We start from the raw sequence: 18,730 nt of genomic DNA on the forward strand, positions 1-18,730 counted from the left end.
AAAGAAAGCGTTCCACGATGCGTTGTCGGCCGATCACAGTATGAGCTCTGGCTCGCTGAAGTCGCCAATACGAGGCGTTGAACGTGGAGCCGCGTTGATTGAGGCAGACGGTGCTCGATGTGGTGCGTTCTTCTTACGTTGCAGCGTACAAGCCGTACTGCGGGAGCAGCGATGTTCGATCTTTGATGCGGTGCGAGGCTTTACGACGCAAACGTGCGGAGCGTACCCCTCTCCATGTGCGATCGGTAGACTCGAACTCAGCGGCAGTGTACATGTCGTTCCGACCAGGATGACTCGATGCGGCGAAGCGTTGTACGTTGCGTTGTCGGCCAGTCACGGTGCGAGCTACGGCTCATTGCAGTCGTCAGGACGAGGCGTTGAGCGGAGAGCCGCATAGTATGGTGCTTGGCGGGATGCGGGTCGATCGTTCGAGGCGTACACAATTCCTGGCCTCGGCAGATACTGAAAACAGCGTTTCCAGCAGCGGATTGCGAGGCGGATGAAGTCCACTGGTCCTGGGACTTCGTTCAGGGGGCAAGCTCACTCACAAGCCCTTGGAGATCTTTGCAAGCACGAGTTGAAGCAAAGTCTCTGTAGTCTTTTACGCCTCTCCCTCAGCAGCAAGGCAACCACTGCAGGCCAATCCCCCAGGTCCGGGATAGTACTCCTCCTTACAGCTTTCCCAGTTCCTTCTCCTCAGGCAGAGGTTTCTTCTTGTCAAGCAGGATCTAATTTCTTGGGCTCCGGGTCCAAATACTTACACCACAATTCTTTTGTTCTTTCAGGCCAGGGGGCCTTTGCCTAGTTCAGCCCAGTTCTGGAGTACTTTGTTTACATGACTCTGGCTTTTCTTTTCAGTGTACAGGCCAGAGACATCAGACGATCCACAGGAGGTGGAGCCAGCATTGTGGTGGTAGAGCGCAGCCCTATTCAGAGTCCAGGTACACTCCTCCCACCCATCTGGATGTAAATCTCTCTATTCACCACCGAGCTACCCCAGCCGGTCTCCTGGAATCCCCAGCCCTGTCACTCACAGAAACCAGACAGCAGATACACATCCTAGCAGAGGCGGGCTGAAAGGGTTAGGCAAGCAAACACCAACTTTCTAAAGGTGGCATTTGCTAACACAGAATACTAAAATAAACTTTACTAAAAGATGTATTTTATTATTCTGAGTTCAGGCATACTAAACTCGAATTTCTACCATATTCCCTGAGTCTGTTAGGATTATAGATTGTAAGAATTCTAACAGCCCATTCTGGCCTATGAGAACAGGTAGCCTTACAATAGTGAAAAACGAAAATGGCTGTAATTCACTATTAGGACATGCCACACACATCAGGGCTTGTCCTACCTTATCCTTACAATGCACCCTGCCCTTGGGCCTAGCATAGGGGTGACTGATATGAAGTTATGGGAAGGTTTAGGGACTGGTAAGTGGGTGAACGTGCCCAGCCAGCATGACAGTACCAGACTGCATGCAGGTTCTGCAATGGCAGACCTTAGACACATTTTACAAGGCTGCTTCTGTGGGTGGCACAACCAGTGCTGCAAGCCCATTAGCAGCATTTGGACTTACAAGCCCTGGACACTCCTGGTGCACTTTACTGGGGTCTGACAGTAAACCAAATAAGCCAATCATGGAATCCAATCAACATATACATTTTATACAGGTAGCACTTGCACTGTGGCACTGATCGGCAGTGGCAGAGTGCTCGGAGTAGCTACCACCAGCAAAACACATGAGGCACAGTAACAAAAAGTGGAAGGGAGACCCACGCCAAGGTGCCAGGTCTAACATTTACTCATATAATACAGTAAAGGCACTGTCATTGAAACAAATTATAGTTCTATAGCGCTTACTACCCCTGATGAGGCGTCAAAGCACTTTTCGGCGAGTAACACGCAACTCTGGAACCCAAAAGGATTAGTGGTGAATTGTGAATTAGTATCAAGACATATGAATCAATTTGAGGGGTGGACATGTGAGCCTGTTAGTTGGATTGAAAAGGATAGTGGAGGGATGGAAGAGGGAAGGACACAGTGTTGATTGGAGATCATAGCAGTAAGAGGAAGTTTGGGATGAGTAAAGGAGAGATGGAGGGGGGGTACCATCGGCCGTTGCCCGGTGGAGCTGTCCTACTCCGAGGAGTCTGGCTCAGGTCACCCCCTCGGCCGTCACCTACACAGCCACACATCGGACATTTGTTTTTAACAGTTTCGTTCATTGGACTTATGATAACAGGTGTATGAACTACTATTATTATTGTACTTTTGAGAAGGTGTGTACTTGCTATATTGTTTATTCTGGATTGTGATTTTATCTGTACTTTCATGGTTATTAAGTTTTTAATAGTTTCATTCACGGTTTTTGTTTGTCTTTCACTCAGACTGCTTGGTCTACCCAAAGCTCTTTCTCCCTTCTAATCTGCCTGATTTTATCTGCATTCCTTTCCCCCCGTTTACCTTTCTCCCTATACCTTCCATTCCCCAGAAGATGTGTTGTTCTTGGCTATGCAACGTGCTAATAAGTTTTGTAATGTTGTAATCTCATGTTTTTATCTTACGCCTCAACTTGTTAATCGCAAACTGTAACTGATGTAATTTTTGTAATACTGTAACTCACTGATCCTCATGTAAAGCGCTCGGATACCTCCGGGTCTAGCCACCGCTATAAAAAACTCTTCAAATAAATACAAAATAAATAGGGAAAAATTAGGTCTCAGATGAGTCTAAGGAGGAATACATGAGGGAAGGGTTCAGAAAGGTTTGTTTGAGAGATCTTAGTAGTAAAGTAAGGTTTGAGGCTGGGATGCAAGGAGGGGTAGAGGAGGGAAAAGTCTAGAAAGGGCTACTTTGGGGATCATAGAAGTAGATGAGATGAGTCAGAGTGGAGTTAGAGGGTACATTGAGAGAGGTTTAGGGTAGTGCATTGGAGACCCCATTTTCTTTTTACAGTAGGAGTAAAGTAATAAATATATAGATACGTAAGAACATGGATAGTAATTTATTACAATTTAAGTTGTATTATAATAACCTCAGACTTTCAAGTGTTGCTGTACTTAAAGCTAAACATTCATTTATTTCATTTTCTTTCAATAATTCACTAGTGAAGCAATTGTAGATAGCTATAAATGTTTAAAACTGTGATAGATAAACAGAGATCCATACACATATAATCCGATAACATATGAAATCTTTGCAATGACCTTCATACCTGTTAAGCATAGAATAATACAAACATAAGTAACATGTACTTTTGTTAAGTAGACCTAAAGAATAGCTTTATATTTATAAACAATTATTATACAAATTTATACAAAGAAACACATATCTAGATACATGCGTATAATCTAATTACATGCTTATATAAATAGGGATATGCTGTAAATTTCAGTTTGCGTATGGCACTTATGTGGGGAAGAGCCAATTCTTGAGTAGTTTTCTGAGGATAAGATAGTTATCCGTGCATCTTATGTTGGGGGAAAAGAGTTCCATAGTTTGACAGAGCAGAATGTGCCACCCATGGGTTTTTTCTTGTATCTTGGGATTTTGAGGCGAGGTGCCACACCAGAGCGGAGGCTCCTTTGTTGAATGTATTTGTTGATTTTATTTCTGAGAAAACCAGTCACATTCCATGTATTGCTTTTGGGTGATATAAAGCGGCTTAAACGTGGATCTTCTGGCGACTGGTAACCAATATAGGGCCCTCAAAGCAGGGGAGCTATTGCAGTTTTACATGTAAGAGTAGTCTGGCAGCCGAGTTCAGAATCTGTTGTAGTCTTTTTAAAGTTAAAGATGATCAGTGGTAGAAGCCATTGGCGTAATCGAGTTTAGACAGAAAAGAGAGATGGTAGCCTGGACCTTGTGTGGTTGTGTGGACATCCCAGGTGGGGGAAGATGCGTTGCACAGTTTTGGTAGTAACAAAGTATGATCTTGCTAATTTGTCCATGTGGGTATTCATTGATAGCTTGGAGTCCATGGTAATTCCAAGGTTTCTTGCTTCCTTTGACATTATAGGCGGTGTTCCCAAGTCATCTGGGCAGACGGCAAATGGATCAAATAATTTTCCCAAATGCTACACGAGTATTTCCGTTTTGCAAGAATTCAATTTGAAATGGCTCCATGTCATCCACGGCTCGGAGACAACTGAAAATTGGTGAGTTTCCAATGGCCTTGGGGCATTGGAGTTTAAGGAGTACTTGCATGTCAACTGCATTGTTCTAGCATGTGAGGTGAAATTGATTGATCGGTGCAGATAATGACTTCACTTGGGTTGAAAAGCATGGGCGAGATGATAGAGCATTGAGGGACCCCTGCTTTTGAAGAGTACGGATGAGAAAGGGGGAGAATGGATGACATTTGTTCTGTTTTGAAGGTAGGATATGGTCCAGTCGAGATCAGTCCCCTCTATGCCGGCTTCCTAGAGTCTCATTGTCAACAGTGTTGAAGGCAGCCGAGCGGTCCAAGAGCAATAGCGCAGCGACCCCTTTGTGGTCAACTGTTTTCTTAAGGTCATCCCAGATGGCAACGAGGGCAGACTCTGTTGCTTCCTGGACTGAATCCCATTTGGAAGTCTGAAAGTATGGAGGTATCTTCAATGAACTGTGACATCTGGGCGAGCGCAGCTCTTTCCATCAGTTTGCCCAGGAAGGGTCCATTTGTGATTGTCTGCAGTTGTCTGGTTAAAGTGGGTCCAGGTTTGTTGTATTTAATAATGGGCGTATGTATGACTTTTAGGATCTTCTGGAAATATTCCCGTAGTTAAGGAGTTGTTGATGATTCTTCTTACAGGTGTGGCAGCAGAGGTAGTGGGAAGGATGTTCTTGAAGGTATGTGGTAAACACAAGTCAGAAGGGCTGCCCACAGGCCTGCTTGCTCTGATCAGTTCCATAAATTCATTGTGATACTTGTCGTTAGGAATGCAGAGTCTAAGTTACCCTACTCTAGGAGGGTTTTTGGAAGGTCAGTTTTCCTTTGTTTTCAATAGGAGTCCAATGTGTCGGCTTCGGTTGTGTAATGATTTGCCAGTTTGTCTGAATTCTTGAGTAATGGGATGAGTTCCTACTATACATGTTGGTTTACGAAATTCAGTGACATTTTTATCAAATTCTTTATTTGCACATTTAGCATTTTGAATTTTGTCTAAAGAGAACCTTTAAAACCTTTTTGCATTGCTGATTAGTTTAATCAGCTACATTTTCGTAGGTGAAGTTTGTCTTGATTGATGGTTTATTTCGAGCCAAGTGAGTTGCAGCTTTCTAATTTGCGGGTTAATCTCGACGACCCACCTATGCATATTCTCTTCAGCTGCTACAGACCACTATTTCGGCTTTCAGCCTCCCCTGGGGTTTGCGTAGACAAGAGGACCCATATATTAAAACTGCGAGGGTACAACTAAATCTATCCTAACCCACTTACACCAATCTACACCTAGTGCACCTACACCCACAATTCACATACAGCAAAAAACAAATATCTCTGACAAAGAGCCCCCTCGAGGGGCCCGTTGGGCACTGCAGCGCCGGCCCAACGAAGAGCCACCCTGTGATGAAGCGTGACACCCATCTGGGTGTGGAGGGCTCTTGCTTCTGAGCAATCGGATCTACCAATCTGGTTCCTCAGTTCCGCACCTACTCTACCTACTCTTTTCTTAAAGAACTACATACTCCTTTTGGTGTAAGTAAAGGTATATCATATAGTCTGGGGACGTCCGAGTAATGCCGGCCTATTCTCCCACATTGTGCTGTTTGAATGAGGTACTTACGAAGCGCTATGTGCGTTGCATCCTCCAAGGGATAGCACCTCTTCAGCGAGCTGATGACGCAGAATCCCACAGACGACATTGCCTGCTCCCTACAGCCAAGAGGGGATGAGAAAAGAGCACAGTTACAAGCCTAAGACTTCAATTGGTCGACGCCAAGCAACAGATCTCTTCCCCAAAGGGGCATGTGGTGCAGGGGCCTGCCCGGAGCTCTGTATGCACGCTGGAATGGAATGCCCGCAAATGAGGAGTTTTAGATAGTTAAGGCAGCCTCCAAGTAGTTAAGAAGCCACTTTAGTCATTTCTGAATGCGAAAGGAGGTCTGGTGATCATAATTTCTCAAAAATACTTCTTAATGTAGTAGATTTCACATTCTCTTTCTAAGAGTCGCCTCCACCCCCTCACCTCTCCCATCTTTCTGTCCTGTTCTCCCAATGCCCTTTGTTCTTACTGCCTCACTTCCCTTCTCCTCTCACCTTCTCTAACACTCATCTGATTACCTCACTTGCCTCTCTTTCCTTCTCCATCACCCTCTCTAACATTCCTCTGATTGGCTCTTGCTTGCTTCTCTTCTTACCTCAGAGATGCAAAAGGCCAGGAATGGGGACGCAGAGATGGTCAGTCTCGGGGACGCAGAGATGGTCAGTCTCGGGGACGCAGAGATGGTCAGTCTCGGGGACGCAGAGATGGTCAGTCTCCGGGACTCCGAGATGGTCAGTCTCCGGGACTCCGAGATGGTCAGTCTCCGGGACTCCGAGATGGTCAGTCTCCGGGACTCCGAGATGGTCAGTCTCCGGGACTCCGAGATGGTCAGTCTCCGGGACTCCGAGATGGTCAGTCTCCGGGACTCCGAGATGGTCAGTCTCCGGGACTCCGAGATGGTCAGTCTCCGGGACTCCGAGATGGTCAGTCTCCGGGACTCCGAGATGGTCAGTCTCCGGGACTCCGAGATGGTCAGTCTCCGGGACTCCGAGATGGTCAGTCTCCGGGACTCCGAGATGGTCAGTCTCCGGGACTCCGAGATGGTCAGTCTCCGGGACTCCGAGATGGTCAGTCTCCGGGACTCCGAGATGGTCAGTCTCCGGGACTCCGAGATGGTCAGTCTCCGGGACTCCGAGATAGTCAGTCTCCGGGACTCCGAGATGGTCAGTCTCCGGGACTCCGAGATGGTCAGTCTCCGGGACTCCGAGATGGTCAGTCTCCGGGACTCCGAGATGGTCAGTCTCCGGGACTCAGAGATGCTCAGTCTCCGGGACTCAGAGATGCTCAGTCTCGGGGACTCAGAGATGGTCAGTCTCGGGGACTCAGAGATGGTCAGTCTCGGGGACGGAGGCAAAAGGCCAGGCACGGGGACGCAAAGGCGGCAAGTCTCGGGGGGATGCAGAGGCGGCAAGTCTCCGGGGGCGCAGAGGCGGCAAGTCTCCGGGGGGCGCAGAGGCGGCAAGTCTCGGGGGTGGGGGGGCGCAGAGGTGCAAGTCAGGGGGCGCAGCAAGTCAGGGGGCGCAGATGCAGCAAGTCAGGGGGCGCAGAGGCGGCAAGTCAGAGGGCAGAGGCGGCAAGTCAGGGGGCGCAGAGGCGGCAAGCCAGGGGGCGCAGAGGCGGCAAGCCAGGGGGCGCAGAGGCGGCAAGTCAGGGGGCGCAGAGGCGGCAAGTCAGGGGGCGCAGAGGCGGCAAGTCAGGGGGCGCAGAGGCGGCAAGTCAGGGGGCGCAGAGGCGGCAAGTCAGGGGGCGCAGAGGCGGCAAGTCAGGGGGCGCAGAGGCGGCCAGTCTCAAGTGACAAAGAATGTGAGACGACTTACTTGGCCAGCTGTAGAGCGTTGCGGTAGCAGCTGTGCAGCGAGCTCTCAGCAGCGGTGCGGTACTTGGCTTTGTACTTGGGTCCCACCGTGTGGATGATGTAACGAGCCGCCAGGTTAAAGCCTTTCGTTAACTTCACCTCACCTGTCCGACAACCTGTGGGAAGAGAAGACAGACAATGCTTAGGTCCTTTTTGAGCATGGCCTCTTGATTGCGATGGGGTAGTGGCAGCGGTCAACACTGGAACAAGAACATCCGCAGTAATATGGCAGATCGGCAAACCTTCACCAGGGGATTTCAGGTTGCTTTTGGGGGGCAAAAGGTAGTCTTAAAATTACTCTGAATTACTGTTCCTCAGGTAATCGCTCACTTATTAGACGGTCTCAGGGTCGAGCTCGCAGCCCCACTGCGGAGTTACCGGCACCCCTAAATCAGTAACTATGGGGGTGAGGAAAGTCCAGCCCATTTAAGGGGCCCCTCATTAATAGAGAGTAAGTGTAGATGGGGAACCAATCTCATGCTGGCTTCAGGAGCTTTCCTTGCGACCGACTAAAGAGATTCTGGACTCTGTACTCAATCCTGATTTTACCTCGTATCTCCGGGTCTTTACTAATATTTGTTATATCTATGCCCTCGTTCGCAGGACTCTTAAAACCTCTCTATGTTCAGCCCAGACTTGGGCACCGGCTCCTGGTTCCAAATGTGGAGGTGCACGGTGATGTCAGGGCGCAAGAAGTTCCCCCAGAGTGGGGAGCTGGGGTTCACTGGGGTGCCACAGGTAGTTGTGGGTCATAGACATGCCACGATGTGCATCACCTGAGACTGTCATTGACGCCCCAAGATGTGCATCACCTGAGACTGTCATCGACACCCCAAGATGTGCATCTGAAGAGTCATTGACACCCCAAGATGTGCATCACCTGAAGAGTCATTGACACCCCAAGATGTGCATCACCTCACGAGTCATTAACACCCCCAGATGTGCATCACCTGAAGACTATTATTGACGCCCCAAGATGTGCATCACCTGAAGAGTCATTGAAGCCCCAAGATGTGCATCACCTGAAGATGGTCATTGAAGCCCCACGATGTGCATCACCTGAAGACGATCATTGGCGCCCCAAGATGTTCATCACCTGAAGACGATCATTGACACCCCAAGATGTGCATCAACTGAGACCGTCATTGACACCCCAAGATGTGCATCAACTGAGACCGTCATTGACGCCCGAAGATGTGCATCGCCTGAAGACTGTCATTGACGCCCCAAAAGGGCATCACCTGAAGAGTCATTGCCACCCAAGATGTGCATCACTTGAAGAGTGATTGACACCCCAAGATGTGCATCAACTAAAGATGGTCATTGATGCCCCAAGATGTGCATCACCTGAAGACAGTCATTGACGCCCCAAGATATGCATCACCTGAAGACAGTCATTGACACCCCAAAATGTGCATCACCTCAAGAGTCATTGACGCCCCAAGATGTGCATCAACTGAAGATGGTCATTGATGCCCCAAGATGTGCATCACCTGAAGATTGTCATTGACGCCCCAAGATGTGCATCACTTGAAGAGTCATTGACACCCCAAGATGTGCATCACCTGAAGAGTCATTGACACCCCCAGATGTGCATCACCTGAAGACAGTCATTGACGCCCCAAGATGTGCATCACCTGAAGAGTCATTGACACCCCAAGATGTGCATCACCTGAGACTGTCATTAACACCCCAAGATGTGCATCACCTGAAGACAGTCATTGACACCCCAAAATGTGCATCACCTGAGACTGTCAATGACGCCCCAAGATGTGCATCACCTGAAGAGTCATTGACACCCCAAGATGTGCATCACCTGAAGACGATCATTGACACCCCAAGATGTGCATCACCTGAAGACGATCATTGATGCCCCAAGATGTGCATCACCTGAGACTGTCATTGACACCTCAGGATGTGCATCACCTGAAGAGTCATTGACACCCCAAGATGTGCATCACCTGAAGGCAGTCATTGACACCCCAAAATGTGCATCACCTGAAGACAGTCATTGACACCCCAAAATGTGCATCACCTGAGACTGTCAATGAAGCCCCAAGATGTGCATCACCTGAAGAGTCATTGACACCCCAAGATGTGCATCAACTGAAGATGGTCATTGACGCCCCAAGATGTGCATAACCTGAAGACAGTCATTGACGCCCCAAGATGTGCATCACCTGAAGACAGTCATTGACACCCCAAAATGTGCATCACCTCAAGAGTCAATGACGCCCCAAGATGTGCATCAACTGAAGATGGTCATTGACGCCCCAAGATGTGCATCACCTGAAGACGATCATTGACGCCCCAAGATGTGCATCACCTGAAGAGTCATTGACACCCCAAGATGTGCATCACCTGAAGACGATCATTGACGCCCCAAGATGTGCATCACCTGAAAACGATCATTGACGCCCCAAGATGTGCATCACCTGAAGAGTCATTGACGCCCCAAGATGTGCATCACTTGAAGAGTCATTGACACCCCAAGATGTGCATCACCTGAAGAGTCATTGACACCCCAAGCTGTGCATATCCTGAGACTGTCATTGCCGCCCCAAGATGTGCATCACCTGAGACTGTCATTGACACCCCAAGATGTGCATCACCAGAAGAGTCATTGGCACCCCAAGATGTGCATCACCTGACGAGTCATTGACACCCCCAGATGTTCATCACCTGAAGAGTCATTGACACCCCCAGATGTTCATCACCTGAAGAGTCATTGACATCCCCAGATGTTCATCACCTGAAGAGTCATTGACACCCCAAGATGTGTATCAACTGAAGAGTCATTGACACCCCCAGATGTGCATCACCTGAAGAGTCATTGACACCCCCAGATGTGCATCACCTGAAGAGTCATTGACACCCCAAGATGTGCATCACTTGAAGAGTCATTGACACCCCAAGATGTGCATCACCTGAAGAGTCAATAACACCCCAAGATGTGCATCACCTGAAGAGTCATTGACACCCCAAGATGTGCATCACCTGAAGGGTCATTGACACCCTAAGATGTGCATCACTTGAAGAGTCATTAACACCCCCAGATGTGCATCACCTGAAGACGAATATTGACACCCCCAGATGTGCATCACCTGAAGAGTCATTAACACCCCAAGATGTGCATCACCTGAAGAGTCATTGACACCCCAAGATGTGCATCACCTGAAGGGTCATTGACACCCTAAGATGTGCATCACTTGAAGAGTCATTAACACCCCAAGATGTGCATCACCTGAAGAGTCATTGACACCCCAAGATGTGCATCTGAAGAGTCATTGACGTCCCAAGATGTGCATCACCTGAAGAGTCATTGACACCCCAAGATGTGCATCACCTGAAGACGGGCATTGACGCCCCAAGATGTGCATCACCTGAAGAGTCATTAACACCCCAAGATGTGCATCACCTGAGACTGTCACTGACACCCCAAGATGTGCATCACCTGAAGAGTCATTAACACCCCAAGATGTGCATCAGCTGAGACTGTCATTGACACCCCAAGATGTGCGTTATCGGATGCTGCTTTGCAAAGTTAGGAATGTGCAGATGATCAAGTCACATTATGCCACCAGGGGCCCCTGCTCTCCAGGGTGCCTGCTCTCCAGGGGTCCCTGCTCTCCAGGGGCGCCAGCTCTCCAGGGGCGCCAGCTCTCCCGGGGGCCCCAGCTCTCCAGGGGGCCCCAGCTCTCCAGGGGGCCCAGCTCTCCAGGGGGCCCCAGCTCTCCAGGGGCGCCAGCTCTCCAGGGGGCCCCAGCTCTCCAGGGGCGCCAGCTCTCCAGGGGCCCCAGCTCTCCAGGGGCCCCAGCTCTCCAGGGGCCCCAGCTCTCCAGGGGGCTCTGCTCTGCAGGGGCCCCAGCTCTCCAGGGACCCAGGCCCCTGCTCTCCAGGGACCCAGGCCCCTGCTCTCCAGGGCCAATGCCGGATGGTATTTGAGATAGTCAGGTCTGAGACCCCACTGGTACAGGGCCCACCTTTCTGCATGTTTTTCCGGTCTGCACGCGCAACTGGGTGTGGTCTGTGGGTATTTGTCCCTCTATGTGCACTGTTGCTGGTCTGAGGGCCCCTCCATGAGTGAATCTACAAGCATCACACGTTACAACCGAACACTTGTCCTAGACGAGCCAAGACCTATTGGCTTTGTCTGTGCCAGCTTTAGGTCAGCACAACGCCACGCTGCTGCGATCAGATCAGGGCAGTGCGCTGACAGCACAGCGGGGGCCCGGGCAGAGCACAGTATAAATACACCCTCGGAAACTGAGCCGAGGCTGGGGGGGGAGGGGGTGGGGGTCACTACAGCAATAATCCTGTCAGACCGTCCAGGGGGGGCAGGCAGGCCCACCACAGCTCCATTCAAGGGCGGGGGCATCACTACACCAAGAGTACAGACCCCTGCAGCAAGCCGCCACCAGCCCCTGAGGGGGCAGCACTGCACCAAGAGTACAGACCCCTGAAGCAAGCCGCCACCAGCCCCTGAGGGGGCAGCACTGCACCAAGAGTACAGACCCCTGAAGCAAGCCGCCACCAGCCCCTGAGGGGGCAGCACTGCACCAAGAGTACAGACCCCTGAAACAAGCCGCCACCAGCCCCTGAGGGGGCAGCACTGCACCAAACCTACAACTTTCTCTTAGATACTGAGCAGACAGCACCCGTAGCAGCAAAGCAAGCTTCCCTTAGACTGAGCAGACAGCACCTGTAGCAGCAGATCAAGCTTCCCTTACAGCCTGAGCAGACAGCACCCGTAGCAGCAAAGCAAGCTTCCCTTACACCCTGAGCAGACAGCACCCATAACAACAAAGCAAGCTTCCCTTACATACTGAGCAGACAGCACCCGTAGCAGCAAAGCAAGCTTCCCTTACACCCTGAGCAGACAGCACCCGTAACAACAAAGCAAGCTTCCCTTACACACTGAGCAGACAGCACCCGTAGCAGCAAATCAAGCTTCCCTTACACACTGAGCAGACAGCACCCGTAGCAGCAAAGCAACTTTCTCTTAGATACTGAGCAGACAGCACCCATAGCAGAAAAGCAAGCTTCCCTTACTCTGAGCAGATGGCACCCGTAGTAGCAAAGCAATCTTCCCGTACACTCTGAGCAGACAGCACCCATAGCAGCAATGCAAGCTTCCCTTACACACTGAGCAGACAGCACCTGTAGCAGCAAATCAACTTTCTCTTCGATACTGAGCAGACAGCACCCGTAGCAGCAAAGCAACTTTCTCTTAGATACTGAGCAGACAGCACCCATAGCAGAAAAGCAAGCTTCCCTTACACTCTGAGCAGACAGCACCCGTAGCAGCAAAGCAACTTTCTCTTAGATACTAAGCAGACAGCACCTGTAGAAGCAACGCAAGCTTCCCTTACACACTGAGCAGACAGCACCCACAGAAGCAATGCAAGCTTCCCTTACACACTGAGCAGACAGCACCCGTAGCAGCTAAGCAAGCTTCCCTTACACTATGAGCAGACAGCACCCGTAGCAGCAAAGCAAGTTTTCCTTACACACTGAGCAGACAGCACCTGTAGCAGCAAAGCACCTTTCTCTTAGATACTGAGCAGACAGCACCCGTAGCAGCAAAGCAAGCTTCCCTTACACACTGAGCAGACAGCACCTGTAGCAGCAGATCAAGCTTCCCTTACACCCTGAGCAGACAGCACCCGTAGCAGCAAAGCAAGCTCCCCTTAGACTGAGCAGACAGCACCTGTAGCAGCAAAGCAAGCTCCCCTTAGACTGAGCAGACAGCACCTGCAGCAGCAGATCAAGCTTCCCTTACAGCCTGAGCAGACAGCACCTGTAGCAGCAGATCAAGCTTCCCTTACAGCCTGAGCAGACAGCACCCGTAGCAGCAAAGCAAGCTTCCCTTACACCCTGTGCAGACAGCACCCGTAACAACAAAGCAAGCTTCCCTTACACACTGAGCAGACAGCACCCGTAGCAGCAAAGCAAGCTTCCCTTACACACTGAGCAGACAGCACCCGTAGCAGCAAAGCAAGCTTCCCTTACACACTGAGCAGACAGCACCCGTAGCAGCAAAGCAACTTTCTCTTAGATACTGAGCAGACAGCACCCATAGCAGAAAAGCAAGCTTCCCTTACACTCTGAGCAGACAGCACCTGTAGCAGCAAAGCAACTTTCTCTTAGATACTGAGCAGACAGCACCCATAGCAGAAAAGCAAGCTTCCCTTACACACTGAGCAGATGGCACCCGTAGTAGCAAAGCAAGCTTCCCGTACACTCTGAGCAGACAGCACCCGTAGCAGCAATGCAAGCTTCCCTTACACACTGAGCAGACAGCACCTGTAGCAGCAAATCAACTTTCTCTTCGATACTGAGCAGACAGCACCCGTAGCAGCAAAGCAACTTTCTCTTAGATACTGAGCAGACAGCACCCATAGCAGAAAAGCAAGCTTCCCTTACACACTGAGCAGACAGCACCCGTAGCAGCAAAGCAACTTTCTCTTAGATACTAAGCAGACAGCACCTGTAGAAGCAACGCAAGCGTCCCTTACACACTGAGCAGACAGCACCCGTAGTAGCTAAGCAAGCTTCCCTTACACTCTGAGCAGACAGCACCCGTAGCAGCAAAGCAAGTTTTCCTTACACACTGAGCAGACAGCACCTGTAGCAGCAAAGCACCTTTCTCTTAGATACTGAGCAGACAGCACCCGTAGCAGCAAAGCAAGCTTCCCTTACACACTGAGCAGACAGCACCTGTAGCAGCAGAGCAAGCTTCCCTTACACACGTAGCAGACAGTACCCGTAGCAGCAAAGCAAGCTTCTCTTACACACTGAGCAGACAGCACCCATAGCAGCAAAGCAAGCTTCCCTTACACACTGAGCAGACAGCACCCGTAGCAGCAAAGCAAGCTTCCCTAACACTGTGAACAGACAGCACCCGTAGCAGCAAAGCAAGCTTCCCTTACACACTGAGCAGACAGCACCCGTAGCAGCAAAGCAACTTTCTCTTAGCTACTGAGCTAACAGCACCCATAGCAGCTATGCAAGCTTCCTTTACATGCTGAGCAGAGAGCACCTTAGCAGCAATGCAAGCTTCCCTTACACTGTGAGCAGACAGCACCTGTAGCAGCAGAGCAAGCTTCCCTTACACACGGAGCAGACAGTACCCGCAGCAGCAAAGCAAGCTTTCCCCACACTAAGCAGACAGCACCTGTAGCAGCAAAGAAACTTTCTCTTAGATACTCAGCTAAAAGCACCCGTCGCAGCAAAGCAACCTTCCCTTACACACTGAGCAGACAGCACCGACACAAGAAATGCAAGCTTCCCTTACACACTGAGCAGACAGCACCCGTAGCAGCAAAGTAGCTTCCCTCACACTGTGAGCAAACAGCAGCTGTAGCAGCAGGTCAAGATTCCCTTACACACTGAGCAGACGGCACCCATATTCTCAGATGTGAGACCCTTGCTCATTGCACCATCAGGATTCAAGCAAACCGGGCCGAAGACGGCTGTAATGCCAGAAACCGGTCCCCGGGAGCTTGTTTCCTTCCCAGTGTAAGAATTGGCTTTTGTAGTTTGGTTTGCCCTGTTCCCATCATGCACTGGGACAGGAACAGACTAATTTGCATACAGCCAGGTTCTGAAACTGGGATGGTGCAGTGAGCTAAAAAACGGTGTTGGATCTAGCCCTGATCTCTTGACTGGGTGAGAGCTTTCTGCTTAATTCAGAGACTCTGTCCCTCACCACCCCTTGTTGTAAATATTTTTGTCCACCCTAAGCGTGGAAGGGTATTCTCAGATGTGAGACCCTTGCTCATTGCACCATCAGGATTCAAGCAAACCGGGCCGAAGACGGCTGTAATGCCAGAAACCGGTCCCCGGGAGCTTGTTTCCTTCCCAGTGTAAGAATTGGCTTTTGTAGTTTGGTTTGCCCTGTTCCCATCATGCACTGGGACAGGAACAGACTAATTTGCATACAGCCAGGTTCTGAAACTGGGATGGTGCAGTGAGCTAAAAAACGGTGTTGGATCTAGCCCTGATCTCTTGACTGGGTGAGAGCTTTCTGCTTAATTCAGAGACTCTGTCCCTCACCACCCCTTGTTGTAAATATCCCTTACATGCTGAGCAGACAGCACCCGTAGCAGCAAAGCAAGCTTCCCTTACACAATGACAAGACGGCACCCATAGCAGCAAAGCAACTTTCTCTTAGATACTGAGCTAAAAGCAGCCATAGCAGCAAAGCAAGCTTCCCTTACACAATGACCAGACGGCACCCATAGCAGCAAAGCAAGCTTTCCTTACACTGAGCAGACAGCACCCGTAGCAGCAAAGCAAGCTTCCCTTACACACTGAGCAGCCAGCACCTGTAGCAGCAAAGAAACTTTCTCTTAGATACTCAGCTAAAAGCACCCGTCGCAGCAAAGCAACCTTCCCTTACACACCGAGCAGACAGCACCCACAGAAGCAATGCAAGCTTTCCTTACACTCTGAGCAGACGGCACCTGTAGCAGCAAAGCAAGCTTCCCTTACACTGTGAGCAGACTGCACCCGTAGTAGCAAAGCAAGCTTCCCTTACACACTGAGCAGACAGCACTGGTAGCAGCAAAGCAAGCTTCCCATACACACTGAGCAGACAGCACCTGTAGTAGCAAAGCAAGCTTCCCTTACACACTGAGCAGACAGCACCCGTAGCAGCTATGCAAGCTTCCTTTACATGCTGAGCAGAGAGCACCTTAGCAGCAATGCAAGCTTCCCTTACACACTGAGCAGACGGCACCTGTAGCAGCAGAGCAACTTTCTCTTAGCTACTGAGCTAACAGCACCCGTAGCAGCAGATCAAGAGTCCTTTAACAACTGAGCAGACAGCAGCCGTAGCAGCAAAGCAAGCTTCTCTCACACTATGAGCAGACAGCACCCACAGAATCAATGCAAGCTTCCCTTACACTAAGAGCAGACAGTACCCGAAGTAGTAAAGCAAGTTTCCCTTACACAATGACCAGACGGCACCCGTAGTAGCAATGCAAGCTTCCCTTACACTGAGAGCAGACTGCACCCGTAGTAGAAGAGCAAGCTTCCCTTACACTGTGAGCAGACAGCACCCGTAGCAGCAAAGCAAGCTTCCCTTACACTGTGAGCAGACAGCACCTGTAGCAGCAGATCAAGCTTCCCTTACACTGTGAGCAGACAGCACCCGTAGCAGCAAAGCAAGCTTCCCTTACACTGTGAGCAGACAGCACCTGTAGCAGCAGATCAAGCTTCCCTTACACTGTGAGCAGACAGCACCCGTAGCAGCAAAGCAAGCTTCCCTTACACTGTGAGCAGACAGCACCTGTAGCAGCAGATCAAGCTTCCCTTACACACCGAGAAGACAGCACCCGTAGCAGCAAAGCAAGCTTCCCTTACACTGTGAGCAGACAGCACCTGTAGCAGCAGAGCAAGCTTCCCTTACACACTGAGCAGATAGCACCTGTAGCAGCAATGCAAGCTTCACTTACACTGAGCAGACAGCACCTGTAGCAGCAATGCAAGCTTTCCTTACACACTGAGCAGACGGCACCCATAGCAGCAAAGCAACTTTCTCTTAGCTACTGAGCTAACAGCACCCGTAGCAGCTATGCAAGTTTCCCTTACATGCTGAGCAGACAGCACCTTAGCAGCAATGCAAGCTTCCCTTACACACTGAGCAGACAGTACCTGTAGCAGCAGAGCAAGCTTCCCTTACACAGAGAGCAGACAGCACCCGTAGCAGCAAAGCAACTTTCTCTTAGCTACTGCGCTAACAGCACCCGTGGCAGCTATGCAAGTTTCCCTTACATGCTGAGCAGACAGCACCTTAGCAGCAATGCAAGCTTCCCTTACACACTGAGCAGACAGCACCTGTAGCAGCAGAGCAAGCTTCCCTTACACACGGAGCAGACAGTACCCGCAGCAGCAAAGCAACTTTCTCTTAGCTACTGAGCTAACAGCACCCGTAGCAGCAAAGCAAGCTTCCCTTACACACTGAGCAGACACCTCCCGTAGCAGCAACGCAAGCTTCCCTCACACACTGAGCAGAGAGCACCCGTAGCAGAAAAGCAAGCTTCCCTTACACACTAAGCAGACAGCACCCGTAGCAGCAAAGCAAGCTTCCCTTACACACTAAGCAGACAGCACCCGTAGCAGCAAAGCAAGCGTCCCTTACACACTGAGCAGACAGCACCCGTAGCACGAAAGCAAGCTTCCCTTACACACTGGGAAGACAGCACCGGTAGCAGCAACGCAAGCTTCCCTTACACACTGAGCAGACAGCACCCGTAGCAGCAAAGCAAGCGTCCAATACACTGTGAGCAGACAGCACCTGTAGCAGCAGAGCAAGCTTCCCTTACACACTGAGCAGACAGCACCCGTAGCAGCAAAGTAGCTTCCCTCACACTGTGAGCAGACAGCAGCTTTAGCAGCAGGTCAAGATTCCCATACACACTGAGCAGACGGCACCCATAACAGCAAAGCAACTTTCTCTTAGCTACTGAGCTAACAGCACCCGTAGCAGCAAAGCAAGCTTCCCTTACACACTGAGCAGACAGCACCTGTATCAGCAACACAAGCTTCCCTTACACTCTGAGCAGACAGCACCCGTAGCAGCAAAGCAAGCTTCCCTCACACACTGAGCAGACGGCACCCTTGCAGCAAAGCAACTTTCTCTTAGATACGGAGCAAACAGCACCGTAGCAGCAATGCAAGCTTCCCTTACTCACTGAGCAGACAGCAGCCACAGAAGCAACACAAGCTTCCCTTACACTGGGAGCGGACAGCACCTGTAGCAGCAGATCAAGCTTCCCTTACACTTCGAGTAGACAGCACCTGTAGAAGCAACGCAAGCTTCCCTTACACTCTGAGCAGACAGCACCTGTAGAAGCAACGCAAGCTTCCCTTACACTGTGAGCAGACAGCACCCATAGCAGAAAAGCAAGCTTCCCTTACACTCTGAGCAGACAGCACCTGTAGAAGCAACGCAAGCTTCCCTTACACACTGAGCAGAGAGCACCCACAGAAGCAACACAAGCTTCCCTTACGCTGTGAGCAGACAGCACCTGTAGCAGCAAAGCAAGCTTCCCTTACACTAAGCAGACAGCAGCCACAGAAGCAACACAAGCTTCCCTTACACTGGGAGCAGACAGCACCT

At 50.5% G+C, this 18,730-nt stretch overlaps 1 protein-coding gene across 2 annotated transcripts in view; it reads right to left on the bottom strand.

Moving 5' to 3' along the window:
- Positions 1 to 18,730, bottom strand: part of GDAP2 (ganglioside induced differentiation associated protein 2) — a 305,146-nt gene that overhangs the window by 86,997 nt on the left and 199,419 nt on the right. For both annotated transcript variants that reach the window (XM_086935835.1, XM_086935836.1), the window contains exons 4-5: positions 7,565 to 7,718; positions 5,769 to 5,857 (exon numbers count right to left, since the gene is read on the bottom strand). In XM_086935835.1, the coding sequence (XP_086791961.1) occupies positions 5,769 to 5,857; positions 7,565 to 7,718 (243 nt within the window). The remainder of the gene's footprint in view (positions 1 to 5,768; positions 5,858 to 7,564; positions 7,719 to 18,730) is intronic.

This window comes from Lissotriton vulgaris, chromosome 8, assembly GCF_964263255.1.
Source record: "Lissotriton vulgaris chromosome 8, aLisVul1.2, whole genome shotgun sequence".
In the NCBI taxonomy this organism is placed as follows: Eukaryota; Metazoa; Chordata; class Amphibia; order Caudata; family Salamandridae; genus Lissotriton; species Lissotriton vulgaris.